Source organism: Gambusia affinis, linkage group LG10 (assembly GCF_019740435.1).
Source record: "Gambusia affinis linkage group LG10, SWU_Gaff_1.0, whole genome shotgun sequence".
In the NCBI taxonomy this organism is placed as follows: Eukaryota; Metazoa; Chordata; class Actinopteri; order Cyprinodontiformes; family Poeciliidae; genus Gambusia; species Gambusia affinis.
The window spans coordinates 27,511,316-27,528,061 of NC_057877.1; the positions used below are offsets into that span (position 1 = coordinate 27,511,316).

A 16,746-nucleotide genomic window follows, 5' to 3' on the forward strand; every position below is an offset into this window, starting at 1 on the left:
TCCCAGCCACCTGTGATGTTTTATAACAAAGACTCTTTAAAAGTGTGTATTTATTTATTTTTTTCAAGAAGGGAACTCTTCACTGGTCATTTAAAACATTGGATCTCATGGCGGTATGTTCTTATTTCTGATTTTTACAGACAGAAAAAGCAGTAATTAAGTAAAAGTAACTAATAATCTGCTGAGTATCACAACCTAAAATTAAGAAAATTTTATGAGAAAATATCATTGCAGAGTTAAAATCTTATCTTAATTCAGTTTCTGCGGTTCTGTTTTGTATTTATTTACGTTTTAAAATTAAAATTAAAATTTATTTTCCTGTGAACTGCTTTGCCCCCATTTGCTGACAGTGTCACAAACACTGCAGGTTTTGGTTTTGTTTCTGTATTATTACTTCAATGCTCCTTTTAGTTAAATTTTATATACGCAGCTTTTAATGTTGCCTCAATTTCAAATTTTGTAGGATTATTTGTTTGAAATTTTTATATCAATTTAAAATAAAGAACAACTTGCAGTTTAATTTTGTCATAATTTATTTAGTCTTACAACTCGACCCAAATCACCAGAAAATAATTTAAATCCCTTAAACTTTTGCTTTTTCTGCACAAACACTAAGCAGTAAAAATAAAACCTGCAAACTTCCTGACACAATGTTTTCTTCAACCGTTTTTTTATTTTTGCAGTATTTTAAATCTATAAATCTTGTCGACTAATGATGATGATGATGATGAATACTGATGAATATAATTATTTTCCTTCATCTTCACACATATAGATTACATTGTGTTTATTAGGTAAAATCCCATTAAAATACATTGAATTTTGTAATTATAGTATGGAAAATGTAAATAAAATCCCACTATTAATACTTTAAGGCACTGTAATGTTGGGTGGAAAACTAAATTGTAAGGTAATTAATTCATTTGCATTTGGACTGGAAATGTGACCTAACTGGTGCATCATGGGATAGAGTTTCACAAAATTAAATATATATATTTTTAATGTTTGATAAACACATACTTTCCTGTTCGGCTATCCTAATGTATTTTCCCATTTCCAATAAAATGTGAGAAATCTTTATTTTTGACTGGAAATAACTGCAGAAACTCCCCAAACAAAGCCTTCAGGACGTTGTCTAGTGGTAGAAATGAGGCCACACCTGCAGGAGAACTGCAGTCTCCCATGAAGCATGGCAGTGAATTTTAAAATGTTAGCCAAAAGCTCTTCCAAGCACTTGCAAGATTGCAGTTTAAATTCAATTCTGCACAAAGCTGGGAGAGCGGCCAGACATTATCTTGTGCCTTGCCATTATCCGTTTCCATAAACGACATTGAGGCAGTTGTGGATCAGTGGCTCTCATTCTCCTGACTCCTTTACAAAATCGTAGCCAATTGTCTGTGACCATCGGCACAAACTCATGCTTACAAAGACCTGAGATAAACTAAAGAAACCCCAGAAATCTAATCAAAATAAATGACTGAGTATTTTGAATTAAATTTTTCCCCCTCTGTTTCTATGGATTTATTAGTCTTAGTTTTGCATGTTTTTGTCCCTTTGGGTCTCAGCTTCTTCTAAAAACAATCCAAGCACTTAAAAAAAAAACCCATTCAATCGTTTTGTGACAAAATGTTTTTTGGTGGAAAACGAGCCGTTTCAAAAACCTCTTGGTTGTTGAGTCACATTCCACAGGCGGTGTGTCGTTACCTAGCAACGGCAGCAGAGTTCCACCCGTTACCTAGCAAGCCCAGGAGAGGTCAGCACATTTGGTCAGCTGATCTTACCGCGTTGTACAATGGCTTCTGGAAAAGACAAGTGTTTTGCTGTTTACTTACCGTAAAGAAACCACTTTCTGCATTCTTGGTTGTGCAGGAGGCTCCACTTCTGCTTTCCAAAGATGTACGATGGTACAGTTGCACATCTGTTTGTAGCCATTTTCAGGTGTGAGTGTAAACATTGATTCCAGGGTTGTGGCCAGCAGCAGCTTAAGTGGATTTAGAGAGACAATACAAGGGTCTTTATAGATAGAAAGGAAAAAAAAGAATACATCTCCCCCAAAAAACTTACACATTTTGAGATTCTAAATTTCTGAAAATTCTGCAAAAAACAAAATTTGTACAGGAATGTACTCCCTCTTTTCTTTCTGTCTGTGATGTCCATCATATGCTATCGACTATTTCTGAAAGAAGCTCAAAACAGTCTCAACTCACAGACTAAAATCTCATTGTCTAAAAATAATTTTGTGCAAAAATGTAATGAACATAGTTTATAGTTTTTTTTTCTCCACCCGGGGGTCTTTTGTGGCTCTAGTGTCCCTTATATGACAGTAGGCTGACAGGAAAGGGGGATAGAGAGGGGGGAAGACATGCGGCAAATGTTGATTTGGGTCCGGGAATCGAACCCGCGACGGCCGCGTCGAGGACTGAAGGCCTCCATATGTGGGTCGAGCTATCCCCTACGCCACCACAGCACGCCCAACATAGTTTATAGTTTAATTAGATCATTTAAGCTCTGAATGAAGCATTTTTGAATTTTAGTTTTGTAAGAGTAATAGGTCACCTACGTATCATTTTCCCGCCTGAAACCCCCAGGCTCATTCCAGTCCAGATGTGAGAAGGAAAGGAGGTCCCAGATGTTGGCGCTGCAGTGCCGTTACGTAAGTCGGCATAAACTAGAGATTTCTGTCACATGGGGTGAAGCGCAGCAGGCAGCGGATTAAATCCTGGATTTTCAGAGGAAATCTGCCTTTTTGAACAGAGTTTGTAACATGTCTTCTTTTACAAAGCAACAAAAAAACCACTTTAGTAGTTTTGCACCATCACATTGACAATAAACCTGAACTAAATCCCATAATTTCATTTATTTTTAACACCCACATAGGGATCCAATTGGAAAACAAAACAATTTGCTGAATGGGTCGCCTTATAAAGCAAGAATAAAAGCATTTGGATCGGTGGAAAACATCCAAACATGTCCACTAACCAGAGTTAAAGAGAGATGGAGAGATAGAGGGGGCGGCTGCAGCTGTTCTGCTCCAAATATAGCTGCTGGCACACATCGATTACACCGGATCATTAGCATTAGCTCCTTCAGCAGCTAACGACTGCATGTTTTCAGTCAAATGCAACACGGCTGAAAGTGGAACATATTCACCAACATCTCACAGATACTGCAGTTATTTAGACTTTAAGTCTCATGCTTTATAAAACAATCTGAAAGAATAAAACATATTTTAATTGATTAATTGAATTAAAATTGGCACATTATGCTGATTTTCATTTAACCACTTAGGCCTTTTTTATACAATATTAGAAATGCATTACAAGATGCAAATAGTTTATTTTTTTAATAAGAATTTTTAAAAATTTTAACAGCATTCCTTTAGTGCTTAATCATTTGTAGCAAAAATACTCAAATGTGAAAATCTCAGACTTCTGGTAAGTTGCAACATGAGGGTGATTGACAGCGTTAAGATCCTCCTCCTGGCTCTGATTGGTTGTTATTGGCACATTTCTTCAGACAGTAATAATGGCTCAGTTATTATCTGTCTTAAACCATCAGGATATGGTGAAAGTTTAAGAAATATCACCTTCCTATATTCACAGCCTGAGAGATTTTTTTCTTTTTGCCTACATTTTTAAATAAAAAAAACAAAAAAAGCCATTATTTTAGAAAGGTGGTGATAAAGAAAAAAACATTTTATTTAAAATCTGCATACAGCAGCTGTGGTTTTTAGATATTTGTTAAAACTGTCACTATAATAGTATAATGTGAGACAGATAATCTGCGAAAGGAATGAACTTCTCCATCTACTCCTTAATCTATTGCTGAAGAAATGCACCTCTCTGGTCAAAAACAACCAACCAGAGCCAGGAGGAGGGTCTTAGCGCTGTCAATCAGTCTCTTGTACTCATTGTGCTAATAATTTTCCTGTAAGAACTTGCATTACACAAAAATCGTTTATTCGTGGTCATCTGTGGCTATAGGAACAAGCCTGAGCATTCACAACAGGCTATGCTAGCTCCAAGGGAATAAGATAGTGATTGACAGCACTAACACCCGCCTCCTGGCTCTGATTGGTTGCTTCTATTTAGCACTGGCCTCAGTGTTTTCACAGATTGTCTCTAAAGTACAGTTTCAACAGATATGCAAAAAAGTATTTACAAAAGTTACATGCTGAAGGAGACTGAACACCACACTTTTCATAATTTAGTTTGTAAACAAAAAAGTGAAGTTGGTGCCTCCTGTTCCTTCTTCCTTACCAATGTGAGCTTTTTGTGTGTTGGTTTGTCATAAAATAAATATTTTATTTTACAGACAGGGGGCGTTCATAGGCTGCAGAGAGATCAGCCAGTGTATGCGCCTCACTGAGCTATAAGTTGGTGTGTGACAGTAGGCGTGTGTGTCCGTGTAAAGTGATCGTGGCAAAGCAGAGAGAGAGAGAGGGGGGGAAATGTAGCACTGGGACTCTCCTCTGTCACTTTTACTTGTAATCATTTGTCCGGCGCTGTCCACGGCGCAATGGGGACGTTTTGAAGCGCCTGCTTTATGAGGAGTCGCATTGTACGAATGAGCCACGCAATGCGACCAGGGAGAGCTGCCTCTCGGAGGATATATTGCGGCTTCTGGACTGCTTCGTCGGAGTAGCTTGGTGCTAGCGCGGGGCTAACGTCTTGTGCTGGCTTCTCCGGAGCGTATCCTGTCAAGATGCTGCGGTGGATACGGCAGCAGCTGGTAAAAAAATGCTTTCTCTGCCTCGTATTAGCGCCGCTTTCCAACAATACCCCAAATTTAACGCACGCCTCACCTCTCGGAGAGATGTACGAACTTTATTTGGCTGGATTTTAGCAGGCTAACCTAGCCTTTTTAGCTGTTGTCGAGGTGTTTAAAACATTGTCGTCTTCCGTCAGGTAGACGTTACGGTTGGCTAACGTCTACCTTCGGAGCTAGCTGGCGGTTGGTAGCTCAGCTGTTTGGAACTAAACAACGGGTCGCGTTCGGGTTTAAACTCAGTTTTAAGTAACAATTTGCTACAGTTTTAATCCAGCTTGGACCGGTTTCTGTGGAATATGGACCAACTAGATGGCTAACAACGTAAAAGTAGGTAAAGTTACACCGAGTCCTCTCAAACTTTTAATACAGCACTTAAAAACTGCGTTTTTTTCCTTTTTTTTCCTAACTAGCTTGAGTTTAGCAGTTGGTTGCACATTAGCTCTCCCTCAGTAGAATATTTAAAAACGTTTGATTTGTCTTTTTAACTTTCAAGATAACTTTTAAACGGCCATTGTTGTGTTAACTGCTAATACACACAATGGCTGAAATTTATTGAGATCACATATGGATTAAAAACAAACAAAGTAGCCTAAAAAAAATATTAGTAATAAAATCTCCCGGTATTTTACTTGTTTGAATGGAAGCCCATTTCCGCGATAAAACAATAGAAATGTCAGATTTCTGCTTCTCAGTTTATGTGAAATATGTAAATAGTTTGGAGCATGACAGAAAATAAAATCAATCTCCAATTTTGCAATTTTGTGGCTTTTATAAATTTCTTTTAGTGACATGAAGTTACATTTCAGGGGTTTGACTGAGCAATAATTTATTTTTAAGAAAAACAAAACATTACAGAAAGTCATTGACTGCAGCATTCACTCCTTCTGGACCAAAATCCTTGATTTTGCAGCAATCTCTCATACTGAGCATGCATGTAGCGACAGTGGAGAGGAAAATCTCCCCTTTAACTGGAAGAAACCTGTAGAAGTACTTTTCATGTTAATGAAAATTAAAAAGTTAAAAGAAGAGAGAGAAACAGTGGATGACACCATTATATTGGTTGATGCTATGTCCTGGGAAGTAGGTAGATTTAGTTGATGTTATCAGTGTGATTTTATTTTTTATTTTTATTTTAAAACAATCCAAATTCAGATCCTCAATAGCAAAAAGGAAGCGGGTTTTGATGTAATGGTTAAACCAGCAAAATAAAAACCGATTAACCAATAATCACAAACTATAACACTCATTAGAATATAGCAGCTAAATCATTATTACGAGCTACTGCTCATTATGTGTTGACCTGTCACGATATGAAATGTTTCTGGACGATAAATTGTCGCAGATGTGACTGTAATAACTGATAATATTGTCTTTTTGAGACCATTTTCTAGCAACATAATGGTAATAATGAAAGAACACATTCTCAATGTCAACAAACTTTAAATTCTAATGAACATTTAACACTTGTACTGAAAGACACTTTAAATATCCAAAATAAATCAGTCAGCACACAGCTTCAGTTATTACAGCTTGAAACGTGCAGTGAAGTACTCGGACCTGAACTTTCAAAGACACATAAAGATGGTTACAAATTCAGCCTTCTAGCAGCTGAAAAACATTTCGAGGATCTAGAGAAACTCCTCCATGCGTTCATCTTTGGTCACATTTATTACTATACACAGGACTGTCTAAAAATAATCCTCCAGCTGCAGCTGATCCAGAACGCTGCTGCTGGAGTTCTGACTAAATCCATCACCCAGTTCTACAGTCCTTCCAGAGAATAAACTTTAAATACTTCTGTTAGTTTATAAATCACTGAACGGCTTGGCACCACAATACATTAAAGACCTGCTGCTGTTGTCATAGCAACCTCCCAAGACCTATCAGGTCTTCTGGTTCTGGTTCTGCTGTGTATCCCCAGAACCAGAACCGAACATGGAGAAGCAGCTTTCAGCTTCTTTGCACCACAGATCTGGAACAAACTTCCAGAAAACTACAAAACGTCTGAAACACTGAGTTCCTTTAAATCTAGACTAAAACCCACCGGGTCAGAGCTGCTTTTGGTTCCTAGTAACTGGATCAGTTGAGTTTTATGATAGCTTTTGACAAAATGTTATGTTGATTACTTGTTTCATAATTGGTTACTGTATTATGGTTTTACAGTGTAAAGATTTGTGAATTGATTTGTTGAAGTGTGGCTTAAAAATTAGACTCGACATGAAAATGCTAATGTCTTTAAATGTTGGAGCCTGCAAAAGTCAGAAAGGTCTTGAAACTCCTAACTAACAGAGCTGGGCAGAGTACCTAAAAATGATCCTTAAGAGTAGCACTACTTCAGCATATTTGTACTCAAGTAAAATTACAAAGTAGCCAAGAAGTTACTCAAGTAAGAGTAAAAATGTATTTGGTAAAAAGTTTTCCGAGTTACTGGTCAAATTATCAATCATTTAATATTTAAAGATTACACAATCAAACAGAACAAAAGATAAAGGTAAGTGGAATTTTTGGCATTTTAAGAACCGAAACGACAATAATTCATATAAGTAACAAAATCAGGTAAAATATCATGTTTCATAATCGGTTTCTTTCATTAAAAAACTTTTAACAGAAACTGCAGGTGTGTTTCTGTGTCTGGTGAATTTTTAGTTAAAACATGTTGGCTTTTCATTCAGTGGGAAGAAAATTCAGAAATTTATTTTAAGTAAGAGTAGAAATATTTCATTATAAAATTACTCTAGTAGAAGTAAAATAAGTAAAAAAATACTCCTAAAAGTACATTTCTTCAAAAGTTACTCAAGTAAATAATTACCAACTCTGCTAACCAGAATAAATAAAATGCTGTGATTGAGTGGAGGACATGTCTGGTACTGAAGTCGCCAACAGGCCCAGACCTGCTGATTATACTTCATGCTTTAGCTTGTGGCTTGTTATAAAAGAATAATCTTATTGTGACCAGAATACTCAGACTAAATTCAGCAGTAGTATTACAGAAATGCATGTTGCCATTTTAAAGTTGCTGCTCTAAGTCGTAAAGCATCGTTGGATACTAGATTTACAGGATTTTGCTTGAGAAATGTTGCAGTTCTGGTTTTAACTGAGGAAGTTCAAACCAGAAGCAAGTTTTAAGCGAGCAAGTTGCTCTTTGTTTTACAGCCTGTATCAAAACAGGCCTTCATTGACTCTCAGTATTCGGTTAATAAATGGAGAGACTGTTGCAGGGTGTGTGAATATGTGAGATAAGTTACTCATGCTTTAACCATGATGTCACAGTAAAGAATGAGTTCAGTTGATTTTTTTTTTTAAACTCCCATCTGTTGATCACTGACCAGTTCCAGGGTTACTGGGTCTTTCATTAGTTTAGTTTAGTTTTGTTGTGACTTTTTGTCTAATTCAATTGGTTTTATTGAGTTTTTAGAGTGAGTTTTCTAGTCTCACTCTAAAAAACTAGACATCTAAATATTTAGGTAAATCTAAATATTTAGATTGGTCTAAATATTCTTTTGATTAATTTTTATTAGTTGTAGTATTAGTTTTAGTATTTTGATGCTTTGGTTAATGTTTAGATGCAGAAATCAGGGTTTCCCCCCAGAAAACCTGCCAGTTTCTGACTTGACAGGAAATTAGAAAATGTCACTAGGTTATTGCATGTTATTGGAGGACATTACTAATCTAAACACCAACTCCTAAATCTCTAACTTTAAAAAGACAAACATTAAGCTAAGCTAAACGATGCTTAGCCCGGCTGAGGCGAAAGTAAAGCCTGGAGGCCCGCCAGGCTTCACATACACTGAGGGAAACCCTGGAATTCAAAAAGGTCAAAGTGTTGTGTTTATGTTAACATCGATAATAAAAACTTGACAGGAAAAAAATCTTTTTTCAAAAAATGGACCCAGTTATTGTTGATCAACCAACAGACTCTGGAGTTTTCTCCCAACTTTTGCCGTTGCCATTTTGCAGACCAGCGACCGTAATTTACCAACACCTGCTGTAAACTGCTTGTGTGTGTGGAAGAAAAATCAAAAGGCTAATAAATAGTCAAACACAAAAATGAAGGATAGTATTTCTACAATTTTATCATGTTTTAAACCACAGGTTATAGTTCCAGTTATTAGTTTTCTTCATTATTTATTTCAGTTTATGGAAATGTTTTCTCAGTTTCAGTTTTTGTTATTTTATCCATTTTAGTTAAGTAAAATAACCTTGACTACTTCCTGCTGCTGGAAACACTGACTCTTTGACTGTGTTTAAATTTCAAACTTTAGTTTTTTTCCTGTTTGCAGAGGTTAATCCTCGGCCGTTACCTGACCAGAGAGTTTGGGACGTAATTTGAGATAAACCCGGCTAATTCAACCTCTCTGTTATAACTGACCTGCCCAGTTAATTAAGAGTTTAATTAAATTGCACCTTAGCACACCTGGCCTAATTAAAAGGCCTGTCAGAGGGCGGCCGTCCGCCTGCTGCTTCTTCTCTCTCCTCTAGTTTCTTTTTAACACAGAAAAGAGGAGAAAGATGTTGGAGTGGCGGTTCGACTGGCTTTTAATGTCAAACGTCCTACATACGCAGAGCTGACATCATGCATTGACTTCTGCATTTACACCATGAAAACCTTCTGTAATCATAGCTTATGTAACGAGCATCTGTGAAAACTCACACTGACACATTTTCTTTTTGGTTCTGCTATACAGCCCTGAGATAAAAAGTAATATTACTGACTTGCACACCTCATACAGGGCGTCGTTACTTATAGTTTCCTGCAGGATCTCTTACGGACATTGTCGTAAAAACTAATAATCTGCTGTCAGAAAGCAGTAAAACAACTGGAAAATAATCTTGTACCACTCCATCATTGTTGCTACGTGTACAGAAACGCTAGAGAAAGAAAATATGAGCATGTTACTACGGGTGGCTGCAACCCAATTCACTCCAGAACAAGTTTTATAACTGTACTGTATCAATAAAGAATGGCATAAAGTAGCTGCTTTCAGAGAGTGCAGCTTTGTCTTGCCATGTTGTTGCTTTTCTGTGCAGTTATTGTGATTATCATCAGTCATGAGGTTTAAAGCCACTATTATTTTTTCATGATTTCTGTTTCAGACAGAAAACTTTTTTGTCTTTAACACGACTCTGAGCTCAGCTCTGGTTGTTTTTTGTGCTGTTCATCATGGCGGTGACTCCACCAATGTGCTCTGGGACTTGTAGGCTTTAGGCAGGGAGTAATTATCTGTCTGCCTTTAAATTGATGTGGGCTTCTGAGTCTGGAAGAGAAGGAATGAAAAGTCTAATGTCAGCCGCTTTGTGTTTACGTTTAATTCAGTTGTGCAAAATTCCAGTTTATTAGTACAGGTTGTTTTTTTCCATTCATAAACTGTAAGATTAATAAAAAAAAGTTTAGTAAAAACTGTTTAAAAGTAATGCTTCCTGCATTCACCTCTTTCTATAAAATATTTTTATAGTAGATCTTCCTTAGCATTACTTTGCATCTCTGATTTGCAGGACTATTACATTTTTTTTATTATCTAGGTGCCATCATTTTTTCTTTGTTGCAAACTGGCAATAAATGTTGCAGTAAGGTACATTTTCTTCATGGCATTTTGTAAATATGTCATTTTACATATTTACAAATTGGCTTCCCAAAGCCACAACACTTTTGAATAAGAACTTTTCAGCAGCTTTTTAAAAGAATCTAGACTCAAAATAACAAAAAACCAAAGGAAGCTCTGTTTAGAAATAGATCCATTCAAATTTTGAGGATGAACAGAAAGTGTTTTTTTACATATAACATGTAAAAAATTAATTACAATTATCTGGATGAGACAAAAAAAGTTTAAAGTTCCCATTTAGACATCAGCCTTCTGAGTTTGGAGGTATTTCTGAAATGATGAATGTTTTGTAAAAGCTGTGGTCAAAAACATTGTCTTAGTTCCTGAAGTTTGACCTGATGGCCACATTCAGAAGTTACATTTGTCAAGCTCTGTTGAAGTTATTGCGTAAAAATATGCACTTTTTTTTTTTTAAGGTTTTGGCTTTGCAATGACAGAAACCACTTTTAAGTTTCTTGAAACAATACCAGAATTTTTTGTTTTGTTGGTCCAGCCATAGTTGACATAACCTTTGACCCCAGCCTTTCAGGTTTATGTACATCCTCCGTACCCACTTCTGCTTAGTGCATTTCTGTGGCAGTAGCTGAGTTTCTGCTACAACTTTGTTGATGTTTTGCTAATGTCGAAAAACAAAATTTCAACATATCCGTTAAATAAAAATATGCATCTAAAATCACATGCTTTCTTCACGATAAGTTATTAAAAACATGCCATGCTGTCACTCTCCAACTACTTCCTGTTGCTTTCATTTGTCGTTTCTACCAGTACCAACATCCTGTTATCCTGTGAAACGTGTGACGCGAAAAAGGTATTTCCATTGTAGTTTAGCAAAATACACATTATGATGCAGCTGACAAACCCCCTCAACCTAGAGAAAAAATGTGTTATCAAAAAATGAGTTTTTGTCTAAACTGGCATTTCCATTCAATTTTTTAACTTTATTTCCAATTTTGCAACTATACGGTAACAGAGCTTTGGAACATGACATCACTGCTCTAGACGTAGGGTTATGAGAGCCATCTTGAGGGGCCATAAACATAACCGACAAAAACGACTGTCTCTCAGATATTTTGAATCTAAGTTACTTAAAATAATTTAGCAATGGTGCGAACTTGCTGCGTTATTGGATGTAATGTCCGATCACACGACCGAAACGGTAAAAAGATGGAAAACTGACTTGTTTTTCTGCCTGTAAAAAACGCGAGGGGGCTAAGGGCCAAGCTATCAGAGCTAACGAAAAGGAGATTTATGGCCTGGGTATTGAGCGACTGCGCCATACGTACTCGGTGACGTTGGTTCCAAAGCTCTATTGGAAACGCAGCCAGTGTCACAGCGCCTTGCGTAGTTACTGGTGCATTTTTCTATTTTCTAAAAATGGGCTGATGTACTTTCCTAAGCCTCTAAAGGTTCCCGTCTAATTGTTCTTAAAGGGTTTAGAGTTTGGTAATGAAACATTTTTCATTAATATCAGCATGGCAATTAGCCAGGTTGGCTAACTGAGAGCAGATTGCCAAATCACTTTAGAAACTTTGACTATTTGATCACATAAACACGACATGAAGCTCACAATATCCCCCCAGCTTCCTGCCGGAGAGCAAAAAGCTGCTCGCTAACGGTGACTACCGTTGGTTTTAGCTGCCAAGTTAAAGACTACATGCTTCAGTCTGAGAATAGTCATGGCAGGCGGCCAACTGAAATCATAGCAGGCTGTCAAGAATGAAAGCAAAACACTTGAGCAACTTCAGTCCGATGTCAACAAATAAAGTTCTGAAGAGACTCCAGTGTTGGTTTTAGCTCAGTGCAATGTGCCACAGCAAAGGCAAAAATAATAGAAAAATTGTTCAAGAACAACTCATAGCCTATTTTATTCTTTTTTTTTTTTCTGCTCTATGTGACGCTCTAGACCCGTTACCATAGCAACTGACAAGAACACTACTAATGTATCAGTTTTCTAATCTAACACAGCAGTGGTTAATTAGATAGCTTAAGCCCCTGCTCTACTGATGATCTGTCAGAGTTGGTGTGTAGGTCGCAGTTTTTTAAAATGTTTTAACTAAACCAAAACGCTGAATTCTGCAGCCCATCTAGAGTCAAGCTAGCATGACTGACCTTCTTCCCTCTCTATTGCTATCTTTTTTTTTCTTTGGTAAATTAAATCTTTTTTCTGAACTTGTTGTCTAGTTGTCGTAGTATTGACAATTAATAGCAAAGCACTGCTTCCCTTTTGCTGTTGTATATTAGGCATAGATTTAAGATTTAGCACCTTATGTTGACAACTTGGCAGCTAAAACCAACGGTAGTCACTGTTAGTGAGCAGCGTTTTGCCCTCCGGCAGGAAGCTGGGGGGATATTGTGAGCTTCATGTCGTGTTTATGTGATCAAATAGTCAAAGTTTTTTTTGTTTTTGTTAAAAGACTAAAGTGATTTGGCAATCTGCTCTCAGTTAGCCAACCTGGCTAACTGCCATGCTGATATTAATGTAAAATGTTTCATTACTAAACTCTTAATCCTTTAATGGAGCAGTAAGTAAAGTGCGTATTACTGTAGACATACTATTATACGGTTCATGTAGGATATATGGAAATGTATAATAGTTTGTTGATGTAGCTGAGTCACCAAGCAGTTGCTCTGTTGCATGTTGGGTTTCTGGCCTGGACCTCCTTCAGTATCCCCGATTTATAATTTACACTTTCAAACTACAGCTTTGCTTACTTTGTTCAGTAAGTATTTAATGAAGTACTTTCAGCAGAAAGTTTTAATCATTCACAGGATTATAATTGCTTTTTTTTTTTTTTACCATCTGTGGCCTTCCTTGAAATGAACGACTCTGCCCATCTACTCAAGTTTACTTGTTTCACCCATTTCAGCAACAAGGCAATTCATCATTTAAATGGTCAATTATGAAATGAGCAAAAACATTACATTTTATCAAATACCATGATCAAAATCATCAAGATGTATGTGCCAGATATATTGATCAACGTTCCAGTTACTAGCAATCAAAGGCAACTCGGTAACTCAATACTGACATGAAGGAATCTTTGTAAACGTTTATAACTGTTGTCATGAAGTGTCATTCTGTAAATAATGACATTTTAAAGCAAAGTTGCATTAAAAATCCATTGTCAACTTTGCATTGTTCAATAAATAATGACACTTAAATTAGACTGTTGTAAACCAATATTTTAGTAATCGATTAATCTGTCGATTATTCTTATGTTTAATCGAGTAATCTGATAAAAAAAAAAATATTGCTGAAACAAAACATTGGTAAATCTAGCATAACAGGAGTGTTGCTGTCAGATATCAACATCAGTCCAATTTTTCACATTTGAGCATCCCTAACGGTTACTTTTATGTAGTTTGGAAAATTAACCTGTAACAATAACAGCTCACTTTCAAAGGTAACCTTAAGAAAAGTTATACAAAAATCTGAAATTATATTCAACTTAAAAAGGTAGGCTCACAAATACGCTTACAAAAATATGTCTATAGTCCAGCTTTTAGTTTGTTCAATTTCAGTCAGTGTAATAGATGAACTCTCACCTTTCCCGGACATTTACAACTTTTGTGTTCATGTTAGCGACGGGATTTGACACTTTTGTTCATCAGTCTATCGTGTTCAGTCTATCTGCTCACCCGTATAAATAAACCTTTACTGCTCTGAACCAGCAGCTCCAGGAGGAGAAAAGCTGCCGTTCGCTCCCGTCATTTTAAGGATGCTTATTGGTCCCCTGAAAACAATGAAATCCGGAGGCCGTAATTGAAAATTGGACATTATGTTGCTAACATTTAGCTTTCATCAACAACTCAGGCAGAAGTGACAATGCTGTGCAACACAAATAATCACCCGGCCGAAAAACGGTGCGCTAAATAATAAAACATAATCTACAAAGCTTTGAGGCAGATAAATTTTAATAATTGAGGTACTCAAATCATTTGAGGAATCGTTTCAGCCCTGCTTTTAAAGCATAGTTGCCTTAAAAGGTGCATTAAAAGTGATAACTTTTCATTATGTTATAATGACACTTAAAACAAAATGTCATTATTTACCAAATGACACTTCATAACAACACTTACAAACATTGTGACGGAGACTCCTCCATGTTTGTGATGTCAGTTTTATGCTCACCCCTTCAAATGAAGTGTTACCTGTAACACTAACCAGGAAGTCAGTGTTTCAGCAACGTTGCAGTTTTCTGGAAGCTTGCTCCAGATTAGAGGAGCATAGAAGCTGATTGCTGCTTCTCTATATTTGGTTCTGGTTCTGGGGACGCAGAGCGGACCAGAACCAGAAGACCTGGGCGGTCTGGAGGGTTGCTATGACGACGGCGGCGGCTCTTTCATGCGTTTTGGTGCCAAGCCGTTCAGTTTATTTCACAACTTCCCTTTGAAATCCAACAGCATCAATTGCAGGTTCTTCAAAAACCGAAACTCTGGTGTCCAAAGTAAATCATGAGTCTCGAGCGCCTCAGCCTTCGAGTTCAGCTTCATCTTAAATTGAGCCTTTCCTGTGAATCACCCGAAGCAGTCCCCAGCACAGAGGCGAATCAGGTACATCAGTCTCAGTGTAGGTCATTCATAACCAGGATGTTACTCTGCGTAGCTTTTTTTATTCTTTTATTCTAGTCTTATCATTTAGGAAGCTGTTTCTTTACTGATCTTTACCACCCTGTGAGACTTTAGAGTTCTGACCAGATGAGAAATTTCTGCAAATCACTGATCCAAAGTAAAAACTGGGAGATGCCGTTTGCCGTCAATAATTTTATTACCTGTGTTGGTTTGGTGAGACCAGATGAATCAACTAATTTACTAACAGTTAATTAGCTAGAAAATGCAGACTGAAGAAAGAAAGCCAAAGGACAACACAGTCAGACCAGTAATTGGGCCAAAACTGTAGAAAAAATATTTACAATTTGCGGAAATGTTTTACCCGAAACTCAGCTGGCATTTTGGCTTCACCTGGTTCAAATTCAGTAAAAAAAAAACCAAAACACTCATGAAGCACCAATTTAGAGATGCACCGATCCAATATTTATATCTGTATTGATTCAATGTTGAAAAAATTCTAGACCGGGTATTGGAGGCAATATACCTGATCTATAAGTGCAGATCTATTCTACGCTTTGTGCTCTGAGCGACGCTATGCCTTATTATTTATTTTGCATTATATTTAGAATTCTTAATTTTACTTTCTGAACCATTTGAAAGGTTTGTTGCTGTTTCTTTTCACATATTTGACCAAAGTATTCAACCTGTTTTTGTCAGTTTCTGTTTCTTTATTGTTTGTTTTTACATTACCTATTTTGTTGCTAATTGAGCTGACTGAACAAATTAAAGATGTTTTGACGTTTGACCAAACTAGAGAAGCTGTCGGTGTGTTTAAGGGAGCTGCACCGGTGCAGAGTTATCATATTTATGTCTGTTTGCAAAACAAACCAAAAACATTTGAAGTTAATTCAGCTGTTGTTTTATTTTATCGAATTCTAAACTTCATATCAGTAAAAGTGGATCGGTTCCTCCCTAATCCAACTATGAATCGGTTAGACCAAAAGATTAGCATCAGATTAGCCATGTGCTGTAATTATGCTAATTCAAGCAGGAAGTATTTTTAACTGGAGATACATCTTTTGCTACAAATGGTTTGGCGTTTACTAAAGAAATGTGTTTTAGGCAGTAAAATGTTTATTTAAAAAAAGAAACTGGATTATTAGTGCGTTTCTAAAAATGTATATAAATAGCTAAAGCAGTTAAATTAATAATTTGCTGCATTTGCCATTACTTTTGTCCGATTAATCGTCCTAATAATCAATAATTAAATAAAATAAATTAGTATATACTCTATATATTTGTAGCTATTGTTTCTGTTTTGTCTCTTTCCTGTGGTATGGTTCTGATTAAAATATAATCGTTGTGTATTTTGTAGCTCTTGCTGCTAGCTGCTGTGTTTGTTCTGTGTTTTAACGTCTACATGTTCATGCTGTAGGAACAACCAGAGTAAGTTGTTTTCTCCTCCCTTCTGTCTCTGTTTTCTCAGGGCTTTGACCCTCCTCATCAAAGTGACACCAGGACTGTTTATGTAGCAAACCGTTTCCCTGAGCATGGCCATTACATACCGCAGCACTTCGCAGACAACAGAATCATCTCATCCAAGGTATCAGAATCTGTTACAGCCATAAATATTAGCATTTTGGAGGACCAACCGTTCTTAGCCGATTAGCTTTTCTGATTCAGACTGTTAAACTATCCTTTAGCGTAAGTTAGTCTCTGACATGATTCCTTTTTTAAGCTTAGCTTTGCTACTCTATCCTGGTTTTTTTTACATGCTATAAACTGATATGGCATGTAAAAAACAGTATAAACTGATAGAAAAAAT

At 36.7% G+C, this 16,746-nt stretch overlaps 1 protein-coding gene across 6 annotated transcripts in view; it reads left to right on the forward strand.

Moving 5' to 3' along the window:
- The first annotated feature begins 4,372 nt into the window (after nt 1-4,372).
- atp11b (ATPase phospholipid transporting 11B (putative)) overlaps nt 4,373-16,746 on the forward strand; it is a 60,716-nt gene continuing 48,342 nt past the window's right edge. For 3 of the 6 annotated variants that reach the window (XR_006371973.1, XM_044130055.1, XM_044130059.1), the window contains exons 1-3: nt 4,995-5,097; nt 14,775-14,924; nt 16,408-16,524. Coding sequence is in view for 5 of the 6 variants with exons in the window: in XM_044130055.1 (XP_043985990.1) it covers nt 14,826-14,924; nt 16,408-16,524 (216 nt within the window). In the remaining variant the exon portion in view is untranslated. Of the gene's footprint in view, nt 4,732-4,965; nt 5,102-14,774; nt 14,925-16,407; nt 16,525-16,746 lie in introns of those variants that run through there. The other 3 variants (XM_044130056.1, XM_044130057.1, XM_044130058.1) reach the window with 3 other exon arrangements.